The sequence below is a fragment of the Lycium barbarum genome, chromosome 1, assembly GCF_019175385.1.
Source record: "Lycium barbarum isolate Lr01 chromosome 1, ASM1917538v2, whole genome shotgun sequence".
Classification (NCBI taxonomy): Eukaryota; Viridiplantae; Streptophyta; class Magnoliopsida; order Solanales; family Solanaceae; genus Lycium; species Lycium barbarum.
The window spans coordinates 133582327-133599474 of record NC_083337.1 but is presented as its reverse complement, the minus strand read 5'-3'; the positions used below and the strand labels follow the sequence as shown (position 1 = coordinate 133599474).

Below are 17148 nucleotides of genomic sequence, written 5' to 3'. Positions count from 1 at the left end.
GGTGGATGAAAAATTGAATCTTTTCAACCATATGCTGTTGCAAATCCTTTAATTACACAGTTCCAAAGTTTGTGTTGTTTTGTTGAAACTTCGGACATGTTTGGCCGTGATAATTATTGACTTTTTTCTATTTTTTTAATTTATTTTAAAATCGGTGTTTGATTTATAAAATTTTCAAATTCAACTTACAGTTGGAATGTTTTTCAACTCCATCTTCATAAAAAAGTTGGTCGGAGCCGTTCAATTGGTAAATAGTGAGGGACGTGTCACAAGTTTGAGCCCTGCACCAATCGAATTAAGTCGAGTATCTCAGTGGAGAAGGATAGAGGTCCAGACCTATCATTCTGAGTTTCAAATACTACGGTTGGCTTAAAAGGTTGGCTCCAGACGTATTTCTTAATCATAAAATGTTCTACCTCAAATTATCAGCTCTGATACAAAATAGGTCTCCTTCATGGACTGGCGTAGATAAGAGCACAAGTAGGGAAAGAAAGTGATAAAGAAATACATAAAATTCCAGCTATACATGCCGATGGCATAAGGTCTATTTAATCTGAGAGCATTGACGATTTAGTATAAGAGCAGTTCAAAAGTATTTAAACTACCTATTTAATCTGAGAGCATTGACGATTTAGTATAAGAGCAGTTCAAAAGTATTTAAACTACACCGATCATGTTAAAGTTCTTTACACTGCTTGTATATATAACTTAAATCCAGTTTAGAGGATGAAAAGTCATACTAGGCTATCGTACAATGAATTAGTCATGTCGAATTTGGCTCCACAGCTTTTGTGTTAAGGTGACCAAGAAGGGAATGTGAATCTGCATCAGCTGGTGCTTTAAATGAAAAAAATATGCCTTCATGAAAGCAGGGAGTTCTAAATCTCAAAAGATATATAGACTTGTAAACAATTGAACTTCATGAGTCCTTAAATTCTCATAATAACTCTTACATATAGTTGTCTCTTTCTTTTCTTCCACGGGATGAGAATAGTCACTCTATGCTCAACATTGCATTATTTGGTATCTCAGCCTTTCGACATCGGAGTGTTTCAGAGGCTTCAGCATGAATATTTGCGCTCCTTCTTCCATGCATCTGTCAATTTTACAAAAGTCTTTATTCAGTATCAGATGATACATATACTACAAATGAATTATAATGAGGTGGTTAGTTATAAGATAAAATTACTGATTAATTCGAGTTGGGATATTCTCGGATGACACTATCACAACTGGCACATCCTTCATGATCGACGATTCCTGCTTGCAATGCAATGAAGCAACATTTGAGTACAAGTTCTTAATGAATGACTAAATTTAATTAATTCTACAAAACAGTCATTTTTGTTGAATTAATGTAGAAAAGTAGCAAAGCTACCTTGATTTTCTTAAGCAGCTCATAACCTGTCATTCCTGGCATGCAATAATCTGTTATTATCATATTAACCTTTGAACCCTGCAAAGAAAGAATATATATAAATACCATGACTTAGTAGAGCCTGCATTCAGAAAAGGAAAGAAAGTGTCATTTTTCTCTTTATGAGTTTAAGTTATATACTTTGAAGTACAATTTAATTGGTTATAACAGGTTATTAGTGTAAAGATTCATTACATTGTGAGAGCACACAGAACATTAGTTCAATAGATACTCACATTGCTGTTTGTAGAGCTGTCCTGATGCGCTCCCAAACCCAAGTACTCCAAAGCCCTCAGACCATCTTCTGCAGTAGTTACTGAAGGAAACTTGCAAATCATGAAACAGATCCATCTTTGACTTATGCATTATAGATGTTTCACATTTATGTTAACACCATAGACAAATTATATTGTGTATACAAAAAATTATATTGTGGGTGTATGACGACAAAAGTTACTTTTTATGCATTAACGAAATTTCTGACTTGGTCGTTAAATCCAGATGCAACAAGTGAAGACACGGTATTAATTTCCAACCAAAAACTGAGACAATATCTTGATACAATATAAATTATGTTATCCGGGCATGTGTATTTCCCATTTTTGGATAAGGAAAATAATGAGAAGACATGATTTGAGTCATGCACGTTATGAAGCACAAGGGCTAAAAAGTCTACAACAAAGGATTCTGAAAGATCTAAAGCAAACATAAAGAAAAGCACCGGATAACGTAGGCATAGCTGTTTTCAAATCCAAAAGGTTGACTTAAGGACTTGGTAGAAGTCATATCAATTTAGTAAATTTCATCCACGTTTATGTATTATTTTTTCCCTAAACTTTTCCTCTTTTCTCCCTTTGACTACTTCCGTGGGGAAGATTTCTCCTTCGCTAGGTAGGGTTTATTGGGTCAAATGGAGTACGCAGGGTGTTATACAAACGGTATGGATCTATAATCCCAATATTTCTAGTACCAAATTGATAAGTATTTTCTTTGCATTAGTTTAAAATAGCATCGTCCATTATATACACATATATATTTCTTTAACCAGAGCTATGGGGTTCGAGTTCTGGGTATGGGTCGCCTTTATTGGGAGCACGGTACGAATCTGGATTTAGTCGACCTCAATGCTGAGACGAAACCGAAAATATAAATGTACACATTATTCTTTTAACCAAACAATTTCAAAAATATTCCATGAAATGGTGACAGTGACACCCCATACTAAGGATCAGTTTGGGCATGATTTGAAATTGAAATCTTCTGACATGCAATTTGGATTTTTTAAGTTTATTTTTTCTCATGAACATGAAAACCGCACAATTTGTGAAATTTATCAAAACTTCTCTAACTCTTATATAATCTTATAAAAGCAAACCATAGTTCATAAACAAGGTATCAAAATATTCTAAACACCGCATTAATGAATTGCATATCACCATGTTCCTTTTATAAATAAATGCATGATATTACAAACTTTCTAATACACATAATCTACAAAGACCCGCCTGTCCAATAAGTAAACAATAATCATAATTGGCTATTCAGTGATATAATCCTCCCACGCGATACAAACAATCTCTTCACGTCGAGCATGGATCTTTTTTTTGCAAAATTTAAGATGATGGATCTTCTTTACCAAATATAAACTTATAGGTCAAGTTTTACATTTTTAAAAAAATGAAATCACAACTTGAAATTTGAAAGCTTACTTTTTGGAGAATTTGATATTCAAATAAGTTGAAGTTTTATTATGTGTCATAAACAAATGCTGATTTCTAATCAAAACTTCGAATTTGAATCTCACATCCTATGGCCAAATGCCTACTAAAGGTGTATCCCCTACTGGTTGGGTCGGAAGGACCAGATTTAAAAGGAAATTACATAAACTCTTCATCTCCCATTCTTCTTTTGTTCTTGATCTTTTCTATTTTCTGGGAATGGTATTTTCTATATTGCACATTTAGGGGCGGAGCTATGTAAAACTAAGGGTTCAATCTAATTTCCTTTGCAGAAAACTATAATATGCAAATACAGTAAAAACGAACTTTTGTTATGTATGACCAATTGTATGCCCTTGTCATAAGAGAAGATTCTTGTTTAATGGAAAGAAGGTTCAAAATTTACTTTAGGTTACAAGTTCAAATCTCAAGCGAGACATTTTAATTTCTTTTTGGTCACTTTGCATAATTTTTTCTGCTCAGTGCACAAGCTTGGAAAACATTCAACATTATATTGGTATCAAGTCTAAAAGTAAAAGAAACTGCAACATACCATCACATCATTCTAAATACTACAAAGTGAGAATATTCAAGAAAGTGATTACCTTTGCAAGATGATTTCTTGAGTAATCTCTCAACAAGTTTACGATCAATAAGATTGTCATCCACTGCTAGCACATGTGGTTCATCACTTGCAAGAACTTCTTCCATTCCCCTTGAAATTGACGATGAAGCAAACATCTCCATTTCCTTCACTCAAATTTAAAATCCGAAGAAATTTCACGTTCACAATATACAGGGAGAAAGAAGTTACTGTAGATTATAATAAAACTTCGAAAGAAAGTAATGGGGTGGTGTATATTTAAAACTGTGATTGAGAAGGGAAAGATCCTGAAATTTTCTTGGCAAAATGATAAAAATAAGATCAAAGAAAAGGATTGTCAAAGATATTATGTGATCTTCATATTTGGGTTTCTCTTGATTTTCACTTAAACTATATCTATATCAATATCTGCACACTGATTCCTAAGATGCTCCTTCCAGCTCATTCCTTTTTTCCTTTTCTATTGGAGTATTTTTTTAATGAGAGGTGGTAGAGGACAATATTTTAGCGTTTGTATTTGTAAGTAATTGAAGGTAATAAGTAATGAGTTTAACTTATAGTATTATTACGTTAAACGACGGACACTTGCTAAAACTGCTAGATTACTCTAATAGTGTAAAATTGAGTGAAAGTTATTTACATTATCAGTGTATATAAGTTAAATCCATACCAAAGTACTTTATTTGCTTAAAATAAATCAAGTAGGTCTCAATATTTCAATTAAAAGGCGGAATAGGATGGAGAGTATCTGCTGCAAAAATAGAAAAGATTTTGAAAATAAATGATACCGTATCCAGCTAAATCCTCATAATGGGGACCAAATCTGGATGCTACATTGTTGGTATCTCCTACAAATTAATTTTCACCAAGAGATATGTATTGTCTCAAGAACTCATTAAGAGTAATTGCTAAGCATGCAATCAATGGATCTGATTTTCAGTCCATTTCTATACTTCATCATTCAATTAAGTTGAATTTATTGTGGTAGGCTATTCACTACACTAAGTAGCCGTTTGGCCATGAAAACTAAATATTTTTCACTTTATTTGGAATTTTGAAGTTAGAGTTGAAGTTGAAGTTGTGTTTGGTTATAGTTTTTGCAAAGAATATTTGGTTGTATTAAGGTACTGAAAATGAGAAAAGTGAAAACAAGGTTTTAGATGTTTTTCAAATTTCAAATACAACTTCAAGTTGTATTTGGAATTTTCATGGCCAAATACTTTTTTTCAAATAAAATGAAAAAAAAATGCAGAAAAAAGTAAAAAATTATCATGGCCAAACAGGTCATTATGTGTATTTTTAGTGTATTTAAAATGGACTTCACTTGTGTGCACCTGTAGTGTATATAATTTTTACATGTTATGACGGTAATCTGATCTTATTTTTCAAAGAAATTACTAATCTCATTTTTATGAAAGATTACTTACAGTTATTTTTTAATGAATAGTGTAAAAGCTTATTTATCCTGCCATTATATTGAAGTTCATTTTGATACATAACGATACAACTACATGCACCAAGTAAAAGTTACGGTTTTTTTTTTTTTTTGGTTGCAACCAAATCAGAATTAAATCAAATGCACGTTCTCATAGGCTCAAGTTGAATCGATTCGACTAAATGAAAATGGAAGAGCGGGTTTTCAATTTACTTGGAAAGAAATCATCTCCTGATTATTTAAGATAACAATACCCAAAATAAAGAATCCCATATTCGAGGTTTTATCCTTAACATTGTCACTTTTCTGAATTCTTCTTGAAATAAAATAAGAGAAATACAGTTTATTCACGCCACAACAGTGAAAATAAAGCTCACAAATATACTGTGAAATATTCCTAAATCCAATTGAATCTCCCTTCCCCAAGTGGTGTAGTTGTTTATAGATGAAGATACGATTGGATTACAAATTACTTAAAACCGTTGCATAATTTTGAAGAATGCAATAAGCACCGTTCTAATTTTGAAGTACTATTTTGACTATAGAAGAAACACATACAACAAAATCAACTTCCCTTCTTTTTTTTCTTTTCAGAAAACCATCTCAGCTAACAAAAGAAAAGAAAGAACAGTATTTCATGCAAGTGAAACAAAACTTAATAATGCATTTCCCACAAAGTTTGTACAAGCCTAAAAGGAAGAGAAGCTACAATGAAGTATGTTATTCTGCTGAAAAAGTGCAATCACTTGATGGTTGCTCGAGGAATTGAAGAAATGCATGGTCCAGCAGATGTCATGAATGGGATTCCTTTGAATGTGGCAATTCCTTTGTCATCCGTGAAAAGGTTCTGCAATACATGACAAAATTTACATGACAGACATCTAAAATTCTTAATGGATGGGGTATCCCACAAGATTGAAGTGATGTGCAATCATTTTCTTACCATGTTCGAAGAAACAGATCTCTACTTCATTACCCATATTATATATAGTTCAAAAGGTTAACATGCAGCTACTTTTACTGTTCTGCTCTCTAAGCAACTAAAAACTCAAAGAGGCCCTACATTCACTCATTCTCGAGCTAAATAATCGAAAACTTAGAAGAACGGCCCTTTCTCTTCAGTTTAACTAATTAGTCTCATTTTCATAACCATGTTAAGCTACAGCATGAAGTTCTTCATGAGCAATGAGTATTCTTATATGTCTGGAGAGTTTATCAACCTTCATAGACAACGAACAGAACATGACGAACTATTCGCGTCAAGCAGTTAAATAAGAATAGAGATTTGAATGCAGTAAATTTACTCGTCCACTGAACATAAACAAGATTTAGATAGTCACAAAAATCAAGATTCATACCACCGCAATTTTATCAAACTGCTTCTTTTTAGGATTCAGAACATCTTCTGGTTTCCCGTCATGTCTAGATAGAAAAATGTAGAACCACAAATATGTTAATAATTCGGAGTACAGAAAAGAAGAAAAATCATAATGTCATATCCAGCCTGACGGCAAACTTACATAGAGGAAACACATGCTAATTATGACATCCATAATTACTATTTATTAGTATCAAAATGGGGGAGAAAAAGAGAATATTGGACTTGAGGTCACTTGATCTGAAGCACTGACAACTGAGTATCTAATGGCACTGGAATTTCAAATGTTTCTTTTTCACAAAATCACCTTCCAGTTGAAAGAACTTACTTTCTATAATTCTCTGCTTCTTAAGGTGGTAAATATAGTCCAAAACTCGTGCCATGAAACAAAAATTGGACAGAACTTAACAGGTAATGGCGACAGGCAGAGCCCAAGAATTAAAAGCAACATGACACAGAAGGTTTGTGAAAGAAAGATTTTATTTATTGATTTATTTTTATGAAGAAATCTTTTTTATTCATACAATCCACTTAATATATGTTATGTGAATCAGTGAAAGAAATCAAGCAGACAGAACCTGGAATTTGAAATTTATGCAATACTAACAGGTTTAGCTACAAAACATACCCAGAAAATGAGATGCATTCCCCAACTTTGGCACCTGCTGGTGCTATCAGAGGCTCCACTACAGTATGATCTTCATTAGAAGCACATAGAACCTATAAAGGAAATTAAGAAAAAATAGTTAACAGTAGATAAATGAGAGATAGCACTGTGAATGGAGATAATACTATGAAAGATTACACATTCATCCACAAATCTGTTTATATGTAGTAATACCAAAGCTTTCCCAGGCGCAAACTAGATTTATCTGAAATTCAAACTGCTTAAGTGGATGATGTTCTAAACTACCTTAAGCACATCTAGCTATTGAATAAAGAAAAGTACCATAGAGACCTAAAGTTTTAGAGACACTGAGAATTCACCAGATCCAGATAGCAAATGAAAAGGAAAAGGAAGTAGAACATTCAATACAAGGCAAAAGGTTCAGTAGCATAAGCTACACCCACATTAAAATCCCACACTACTGGAAAATATAATGTGATTATTCATATCTTAGATGAGGATATAATACCATTCCCTCTGATGTGACATCACGTAGTTTTGATGGTTTCATGTTTGTCACAAGCACCACAAGGCGATTCTGCATGCACAACGACCAGAATAAATTAATTAGAAGGAATAGAAGCTCCCTAAATGATACTGCAAATACAATTCAGAGAAACCAGAATTAGGCATATATGAATGCTTAATGACAGAGCATACAGTCAACTCTTCTGGACTGCAAAACTTCGCCAGGCCACTAACTACTTGCCGACATTTTTCTTCTCCAACATCTATCTCCTCAACCAGTAAGCTGTACACAGGGATAACGCAGGAAAAGGTTTTATAACAAATTAGATAACCGTATACAGTTTCTAGGGAGCGGACAAGTTTAGGAAAAGAGACTACAAGTAAAACGAAAGAGAGAGTAGCTAAAATACCTGTCAGCTGATGGATGTTTGTATGCTTTTTTAATGTGGCCAATCTGTAATTTAAGCAAACTAACGCTGATATCTTTATCTTTCTCATCTACCTTTTCAGGCAACTTCTGCTTTTCTGCAGCAGCTTTCTTCTTCAGAGAATTTAAAGATAGGTGTTAGAAACAGTTCAAGATTTGTGCAATTTCAGAGAAACTAAAAACTGAAAGCATCAAGCATGCGCCACTATAGCAAACTAGTGATACCAGAGTACCTACGACTGCAAGACACCAATAATAAGTAATGACAATATTTTCTACTGTCACTAATTGAAGAAAACAATACAAATTTTTTTGCTACAATTGCAACAAAAGGTCCAGAAAATAAGAAACAAAATGAAATAACAAAAAAGTATTTTTCTGTAGGAGGAATAAAAATGACCGAATGTTAAACTGCTACAAGTTACATACCGCTCCACTATTGTTCTTTTTTTTTCAGTCCGCTTCTGAACTACTAACCTGTTTGGTCTCTGGCTCAGTCTTTTTGGCATTTGACTCCACATCTACCTTCTTCACACTTTTTGATGCCTGAATCAATGTCAGGGAAAAATGATATTAATATAAGCCCGTTCTTGGATTTTGTTGGGCCTAAAAGCTAATTGAGACAAGGAACGATCAAATCAAGATCGTATAAAAATTCATAAGTGTTTGATGATAGAAGCATTTTTAATAAAATATTTCATGGTAGTAGCCAAAAGAAAGTATCACATATCTCCATTTCCACTTTCAGTATTGAAAAACCATTTATGTGCTCCATTAGTGAAAACACATTAGACTGGATGTAATTGCTGCTGTTCTGGTAACTGGAAATGTAGCAATGCAGGGAAAATGGAGTTGAAACAAACTCAAAAAGCAAATCAACTCTGTTCTCAAGCTAGTTCTTCAGATAGTCTAGTTCACTACAGTAAAGGCATTACTCACAGGTGGCGCAAATTGGCCCTTCTCCAGCAAAATTGTTTGGAATGTATCTCCGACGCCACCTTTAGTCTGCGCAGAAAATAGATCAATTCAACAGCATGTGCGCTGATTTCTTGCTCAAGATAAATCTAAGAGCAACCAAATTTGCACATAACATATAAAAGTTTAATTAATAAAAAATGTGGCTTGCTGTTAAGCACTAGGTGATTCTTTTGCAAGGTCAAGCATCATTACTCATTAGAATGGATTAGGCTTGTAATGAGAAGTGAATTGCCCCCAGACAATTAGGTAACTGCAAAGAGAAGTGATTTTTCTCACAACTCATAAGAAAAAGGCCAAATACATAGAGTGACACTTTAAGTGCCACCAACTGCTAGATAGACACTTTAACTTTCTAAGTGACCATTTAGAACAATAAAAAAATGATCATTTAAACATCTCTACTTGGCAAAGGTGTGTCTCTTGGACACCCGAGTATGGCCTGGCACCACGCATGTGTTATCTTCACATTTGAGCACTTAGATATTATCCTAACGCATTTCCAACTGAAAAGTATGGTGAAATTCTTTTTTTACCATTATAATATACCTCTATTTCAGCCCAAATGCCCCTCACAGTAAAGGCCACCACTTTTTTTATTTTTGAATGTTTCAAAATTTTAGAGCCATATGAGAGTAAACTGAGTAGCCAAGTACACCAAGAAATCTACTGGCTATGGCATATATGAAAAATACTTATACGTATTTTTGTTGCATATGGATGAATATGACAACTTCCTTTCCAGATCTCGATGGACAGAAAGTGAAGGAAATAAACTCTGAATTGGAGACAACCTATCGAAGTTCTCAAACTTAAGCTTCCCCTATTGAAGTTCTCAAACTTAAGCTTCCCCTAGTCCGAAGATAAGCTTATCAGCAGCCTGGCTGGATCATATTTCAACCATTTTGACGATAAAGCAGTGTTTTCAAAGGCGCTCTTAAAGCGCGCTTAAGCCCTGAAGCGAAGCTCAAAACATGTTGAGCGCTTTGCCTCGCTTTATTTGCGCTTCAGTGTCATCAACAAGGCTCTAAGACATACTTTTCCTTGATAATGAGCCTCTCTTGAAGAGGTGACACTAGACAATTGATATTTCAGTTTATCGTAATGTTTTTACAATTTTGTTGTCCATATATTTGTTGTTCATGCTTATTATCATTAAGCGCAACGCGCAAATAAAGCGTGGGCTTTAATGAAAAAAGGCGCAATGGTGGAAAAATACAAATATATATATATATATATATATATTTGTATTTTTCCACCATTGCGCCTTTTTTCATTAAAGCCCACGCTTTATTTGCGCGTTGCGCTTAAAGCCCCAGCTGAACTTAGAGCTTTTTTGCGCTTTTCGCTTTTAATAACACTGCGATAAAGCAAGAAAAACATAAGAATACGAAGAGGTAAAGATAATTTACAATGAAAAAATTTGGTGGATACGTGGTTCCTCTTTACCATGGGTGGCCAGTGGTCACTGGCCACTCCATGGGCGGCTGCGGAAAATTTATGCCTTGCTCCCACTGCCACTCCAACCAACCCCACTTTGCTAAAATGGGCCGCTTGTGGCTGCCATCGAAATTTTCACCAGCGTAAACAGGAAAAGCCATTTCCTCCTCCCTACACCACTGTGGCTCTTGAGTACCAATTTCACCATCTCCGCCACCCTCGTGGAACTGGGGAACAAAGTAACCCGAATTTTCCATCTTCACCCCCGATCTCCTCCGCTAACGACCCATAAGATTCTGTGATTTTAGCTATGGTTGCTTTGTGTTTTTCTTTAAGAGGAAGAAAATGATGGGTGGAGGAACTACAGTGTAGATTTGATGATATGTGTATGGAGAAGAACAGAAAAGGATGAGGGTGATGAAGAGGTGAAGGAGAAGGGACGTCCAGTCGAGGGGTTGTTTGGCATGGATTCGGGGTCTGGTTCCTCTTTTTTTTTTCTTTGTTTTAATTCTTTTTTCCTGACCCGTTTCTTTAAGAGGAAGAAAATGATGGGTGGAGGAACTATAGTGTAGATTTGATGATATGTGTAAGGAGAAGAACAGAAAAGGATGAGGGTGATGAAGAGGTGAAGGAGAAGGGACGTTCAGTCAAGGGGTTGTTTGGCATGGATTCGGGTCTGGTTCCTCTTTTTTTTCTTTGTTTTATTTCTTTTTTTCTGACCCGGACGGGTCAAATTCTATTTGTTCATGTCAGAAGAGATTGTATCTCACGCATGAGATCTGCCGGACCCAGGTGTGCACAAGGCACACTTATGCCAATGAGAGGTGTCTATCTGGTCACAAGAATAGTTAATGTGTCTATTTGACAGTTGGTGATAACTTTAAGTGTCTGTTTACGGATTTGGCCTAAGAAAAATCCTGGAGGAGCCTTAGAATGAACCGTAGAGAAAATAAAAGCATTATTTAGTTGGAAAAAAAAATCCCTGTATTTTCCCTTGAAAGCCTATGACTAATTCAACTGCTTAGGGCCCATTCACTCATTTAAAACATACCACATGAGACAATTGAAGAACAAAACTAGATGAGCCAATTTAACATTTATGGCATGGTTAGTAGACCAGCTTCATGTCCTGCACACAGGTTTTGCTCCAAAGTACTATTGCAGCCTATCAAGAGTGAAGTGGACTTCTTTAAGAATATGGAAATCTCCAGAAAAAGATTAATTTTGTCCATTTCTTTAGCAGGTTTTATCCAAAAGGATAGTGCAGGAAATTTTCACTTTGCAGTATTCTAGGTGAGTTAATCGGTGGTTTTTTCTCAGAAGTTCAGAAAACAAGAGTGAAAAAGGAAAAAAAAATTAGCTTTCTCTTTTCAATCAATCGTAACAAGGGAAGAGAAATTACTTTTCCTATTTGTTTAATAGAGAAAAAAAAAAGTAGGAGCTATACACATAAGAGAAATGGTTAAGAAGCTACTCCCTCCATTCCAGTTTATGTGGCAGCATTTCCTTTTCAATTTGCTCTAAAAAAATGGAAGCTTTCTAAATTTGAAAACAACCATCCCATTTTACCGAAATATTATGGCACGTTTAAGCCCACAAGTTTCAAAAGTCGTATAGCCACACAAATGTTCAGACATGTTATTTTGAATGGGAAATATTATGACATATTTAAGATCACAAGTTTCAAAAGTTTTTGTTTCTCAAACTTTGCCACATAAATTGGAACGGAGGGAGTAATTGCTAATTTACTATTATATCCAGCTCCATTCTTCATTTGAATGTCATGAGTAGTATATTGGGATGTCCACAATATCAAATTCCCTAAATGCTTTAGCATCTATAGTTCAGAATACTTTTCGTGTTGCATGTGATGGTGAATCTCCTAAACATTATACTTCCACAATTTGAGAACACAAAGCAACACAAAAGTCCAATATTTTTTCACTCAAATTAATAAAAAGAATACATTCAACTACAATGCTAAACAAATATGCCAAATCTCCATAAGTTTTTTCAGTTTTCCTTGTCAAAATAGTAATAGTAACCACCAAATAAGGAAAATAATAACAGCAACCACTTTTTTTTTTCCCTTTCAATAACTTGTCTCTTCTCTCTCTATTACTCAATCCTCAAGTTGAAGAAAGTCACAGATAATAATGCCAATCAGTAACCTGCAGGCATCACCACACTCACCACATCTAGGACATCGTGTAAGCCTTTCATTTTGACATTCTATATACCGTAGGATGAAGATCCTAATTTCCATATATTACCACTATCACCTAAATCTCAATATGAAAATCTAATACCCTGATACAAATTCTGGCATACCTGTATATAGTCCATCCATCTAAGCAAGTGCGGCAATTTGTTTGAGTCAGAGTTTGAAAGATTGATCTGATGGCAGAAGAATTACGATAGCATGTTAGAATAGAGAGTGAGCGGAAAGGTAATATCCAAACCAGTGTTATTAAAAGCGAAAGCGCAAAAAAGCTCTAAGGTCAGCTAGGGCTTTGAGCACAAAGCGGAAATAAAGCGTGGGCTTTAATGAAAAAAAGCGCAATGTTTTTTGTACAAATATATATATGTTTAGTCCAAGACTATAATAATAAGCATGGATAACAAATATACGGAAAAAGAAATTGTCAAAGCTTTACGATAAAGTGAAATATCAATTATCTAGTGTCACCTCTTCAAGATAGGCTCATTGGCAAGGAAAAGTATGTCTTAGAGCCTTGATGAGTACACTAAAGGGAGGCGAAGCGCTCAACATGTTTTGAGCTTCGCTTCTGGTCTTAAGCGCGCCTTTGACAACACTGATCCAAACGACAGTGTATTTCCATTAAGGAACTGTGAAAGATGAACTATTAAGAAACCACTTTTTTTTTAAACTGGTAATTGAAAAACTGGTAATTGAACTATTAAGAAACCACTTATAATACAATTATACCAGAGAGAATAAGAACTTAATTGACTAAAGTCAACAAAAGATTTAACATTTATGCCTAACATGACAATAAAATATAGGAAATAAAACTCATAGTTAAGTAAAATATAACTCTACAAAAGGTGTGATAGGTATGACAGAAAATGTTTTCCTTGAAAGAAATCATTTCCAAGAGAAGAGAGAGAATGACTTCAGACACATATAGGCAGAAAAAATAAAAATTCCTTCACGAGTATCTTAACACTTATTCAATGCTCCCTCCAGTTCAAAAAGAGTCCACTTAGCCTTTTCTTTTTGGTTCAGAAAGAGTGTTCATTTACCAAATCAAGAAAGAATTAATCTTATCTTTCCAGATTATCTCTTATAAAGTGCTAAGTGACCAAATCTCAATACCTATTTAATTAGGGGTAGTTTAGTCAAATTACCTATTTTTTCAAGGAGTTAGTATTTTCTTAAGGGGTGTGCAAATGGGTTTAGTATTTTCTTAAGGGGTGTGCAAATGGCTAAGTGGACACTCCTTTTGAACTGGAGGGAGTATTTTTTTTGTTTTGACAAGTAATAAGAGATTTTATAGATAAACTTGCAAAAGGTTAGCGCATAATTGCATAAGGTGCAATTCCTCACTTGTATTTAGCATTGCATCTACATCATGTACAAGAAATAGGTTGCACGAAAAAAGCTAGCAAGAAAATACAATTGCGTTTAAGCCTTTAAGGCCAAGTATATTTCCTCTTTTGCCTTCAAATATCCTACTATGTCTTTCAATCCAAACTGTCCACCAAATGGCATGAGGAATAGTATCCCAAGTCTTTGGGGATTTCTTCTTGACACTCTTACTCCATCTATGCAGCAGTCTGTCATGGAGTTTGGCAAAGTTCAACATATGCCAAGTATTGCCAAAAAAAAAAAAAAAAAAAAAACTCCAAAGCAGTCTTGCGACCTTACAGTGCATAAAGAGGTGACATACTTCTTCTATATGCGCTTCACAATTCACATAAAGAGCATCTGCTACAAAACTGTAGTCCTTTATTTTGGAGGTCAGTTTGTCGAACTCTTGTTCAATATGACTTGCTTCACTTACTATTTATATATTGTGATTTGTGGCCAACCTTTAATACTCAAAAATATCACCAAATAACTACTCCCTCCTTCTCAAATTATATGTCGTGATTTATAAGAATAGTTGTCTCAAATTATTTGTCATTTTAGAAGTTCAAGACAAAATTAACTATTTTATTCTTGCATTTTCTTATTATCTTGCTATTGTTTTTGCTTGTTTCTACTGCCTATTTTTCATCTTGCTATGAGCCAAGGGTCTCCTGGAAATAGCCTCTCTACCTTCCTGAGGTAAGAGGTAAGGTCTACGTACACACTACCCTCCCCAGACCCCACTTGTGGGATCACACTGAGAATGTTGTTGTTGCTGTTGCTCTTGAAGACTACAAACACCTCAATTATGGGCTGATTTTATGATTGCTCAAATGCCAATGAAGGGTAAAATAGTTAAAGACCCCTCCCAATTAATGTTTCTTAAGGGGCGTGTAAAAAAGAATCACAACAGATAATTTCAGATGGAGGGAGTATCTTTATTCATATACTACTGCTTGTATAACTACCATCTCTCCCCTACTTTCATACCTAAGCAAACACTGGAAAAATAAAAAAAAATGATTTCCTACTTAAAACATTTTCGTCCAAACACAAAAGCACCTAAAGAGAAGGAAATGCATACCACGGATGAATGCACAGCGGCAAAGACGATGATATCAGTTTCCGTAATCTTGAACCCTTTGCCCGAAATAACAGACTTCTTACTCAAATCCTCATTCAACTCACTTAGAAATTTAAAGCTTGCCCCAGAATCAACAGGGAAGTTACTGGCAAACTCGACCCACTTCATTAACTGGAATGAAAATTTGAATTCAATGTCACTTTGAAACTAAGCTCCCGTTTGGCCATAGATTTTGGAAGTTAAAAAAAAAATTGAAAACATTTGTTTGTCCATGGAATTTGATCAGTTTTTGAAGAAAAATTTTCAAGTTTGAAATTTTTCTTCCACTCACAAAACTTCAAATTTTTTCCAAGTAAAATGCATGTCCAAACACAACTTCAAGTTCCAAAAACTATTTTTCAACACAACTTCAAAAATTCTTTTTTTTTTTTTCAAGTTTCACAAAATATATGGACAAACGCTAGCTAATAAATCCGATACTCAATACAGAAAGCTAGGAAATGTTGAGATATTACCTCATTATCTTTTGTGATAGAAGGCCCATTTGGGGAAGAACTGAAAATGTCTATACACAAGCTTTTAATGTCTTTATCCAAATTACTGGAATATGAATTCTGCACAGTTTAGCACCAAAAACAATCCATCAACGAGCAAGAAATTAATTGATGATACAATTTATTATTCCCTATGTTTCAATTTGTTTGTCATACTTTCCTTTTTAGTCTGTTTCAAATAGAATATCTCTTTCTTTTTTTTTCAGCAACTCTTTAGTTCCAACATTCCAAATGACATGTTTAAGACCAAAGATTAGAGAGCATTTTGGTACATTCGACATATCTTTAATTTAAGTTCAAAAGTCATTCTTTAATTTCTTAAACTCCGTATCAAGTCAAAAACAGACAAAGAAATTGAATTGCAGGGAGTACAATTATTACATGAATTCAACTTAATCATGCAAAATACAGAAAATCTGTTGATTGAAAATCTTACTGGGTCTAATGATAGTGTTGACATGTGGTTGCATAGAGCTGAAACAATGTTTTGCTTGCGATCTGTAGATGCCATGGTGAGATTCTTTGGTGTTTTTTGCTTCACTTCAAATGTTCAAATCAACCAAAACAAAAAAGGATTTTGTAGGGTTTTATTTTCCTGCTTTGTGGGCCGGGGCAGAATTGGATGATGCCCATGTTGAAAACGGGCCATATGCGTTTTGTGTTGACAAAGATTTAAGCCCAGAGTGAAAAATGATTTCTTTCCCAACATTATGTAGTGACTAGATGATGAAAGCACAGGCCCAACGCAAAAAATAGTATCACACTTTAGTCTGTCTTAAGACAAATGATATATTCTTATGTTTAGAAATCATTTAACTTGTAACTTCTCCTTTTACCTTTAGTGAAATGATTTAAATCCACATAAATATTTATGACTTGTTTTAGGGGGAAATAACACTTTATGGCATTTTGGGTAAAGTATTGAGATAATTACACTCGGTATCAATTGCAATACCAATGCTACCAAATTTAGCCCATATTTGAGTTTCTTGCCCATAGTAGCTCATCTTCAGTTTAAACAAAAATTACTTTTCAAAAAATGACCCATTCCCCCTCTTCCTTCCCCTCTCTCTCTCTCTCCACTGCCTCCTTCTTTTTCGTTTTTTTTTATTTTTTTATTTTTTTTTAAAAAAAATGTTTTTAATTATTATTTTTTTTTGAGTTCGTCACTGCCTCCTTTTTTTAAATTTTTTTTATTCCCCTCTCCCTCTATCACGCCGGATCTTTGATGTTTGAACAGTTGGTTCTGGTGGTGGTGTTGGAGTTCGTCGGAAAACGGAACTTCGGCGATGACTGTATATGAGTGTATAATATTGTATGTCGGTGTATGTGGGTGTATACGCCGGTGAACGGAACTCCAGCTATGACTATATATGGGTGTATATG

General features: G+C 34.5%; 2 protein-coding genes across 3 annotated transcripts; both read right to left on the bottom strand.

The window, feature by feature from the left end:
* Window positions 1-690: 690 nt before the first annotated feature.
* Window positions 691-4262, bottom strand: LOC132604180 (two-component response regulator ARR17-like). Its single transcript, XM_060317589.1, has 5 exons — window positions 3741-4262; window positions 1654-1733; window positions 1379-1456; window positions 1190-1260; window positions 691-1096 (listed from the first exon to the last, which is right to left on the bottom strand). The coding sequence occupies exons 1-5, from the start codon at window positions 3880-3882 to the stop codon at window positions 1006-1008; spliced, it is 462 nt and encodes a 153-aa protein (XP_060173572.1). The 5' UTR covers window positions 3883-4262; the 3' UTR covers window positions 691-1005.
* Window positions 4263-5736: 1474 nt separating this feature from the next.
* Window positions 5737-16355, bottom strand: LOC132638172 (uncharacterized). 2 transcript variants are annotated; one of them, XM_060355145.1, is made up of 12 exons: window positions 16199-16355; window positions 15724-15822; window positions 15209-15379; window positions 12861-12926; window positions 9054-9119; window positions 8592-8660; window positions 8098-8228; window positions 7880-7970; window positions 7689-7757; window positions 7181-7272; window positions 6533-6596; window positions 5737-6021 (listed from the first exon to the last, which is right to left on the bottom strand). In XM_060355145.1, exons 1-12 carry the CDS (start codon window positions 16271-16273, stop codon window positions 5917-5919), a joined length of 1098 nt encoding a protein of 365 aa, XP_060211128.1. In that variant the 5' UTR covers window positions 16274-16355; the 3' UTR covers window positions 5737-5916. The 2 variants fall into 2 exon arrangements, with proteins under 2 accessions (XP_060211128.1, XP_060211136.1); XM_060355153.1 differs by having other exon boundaries at window positions 8098-8225.
* Window positions 16356-17148: the final 793 nt, after the last annotated feature.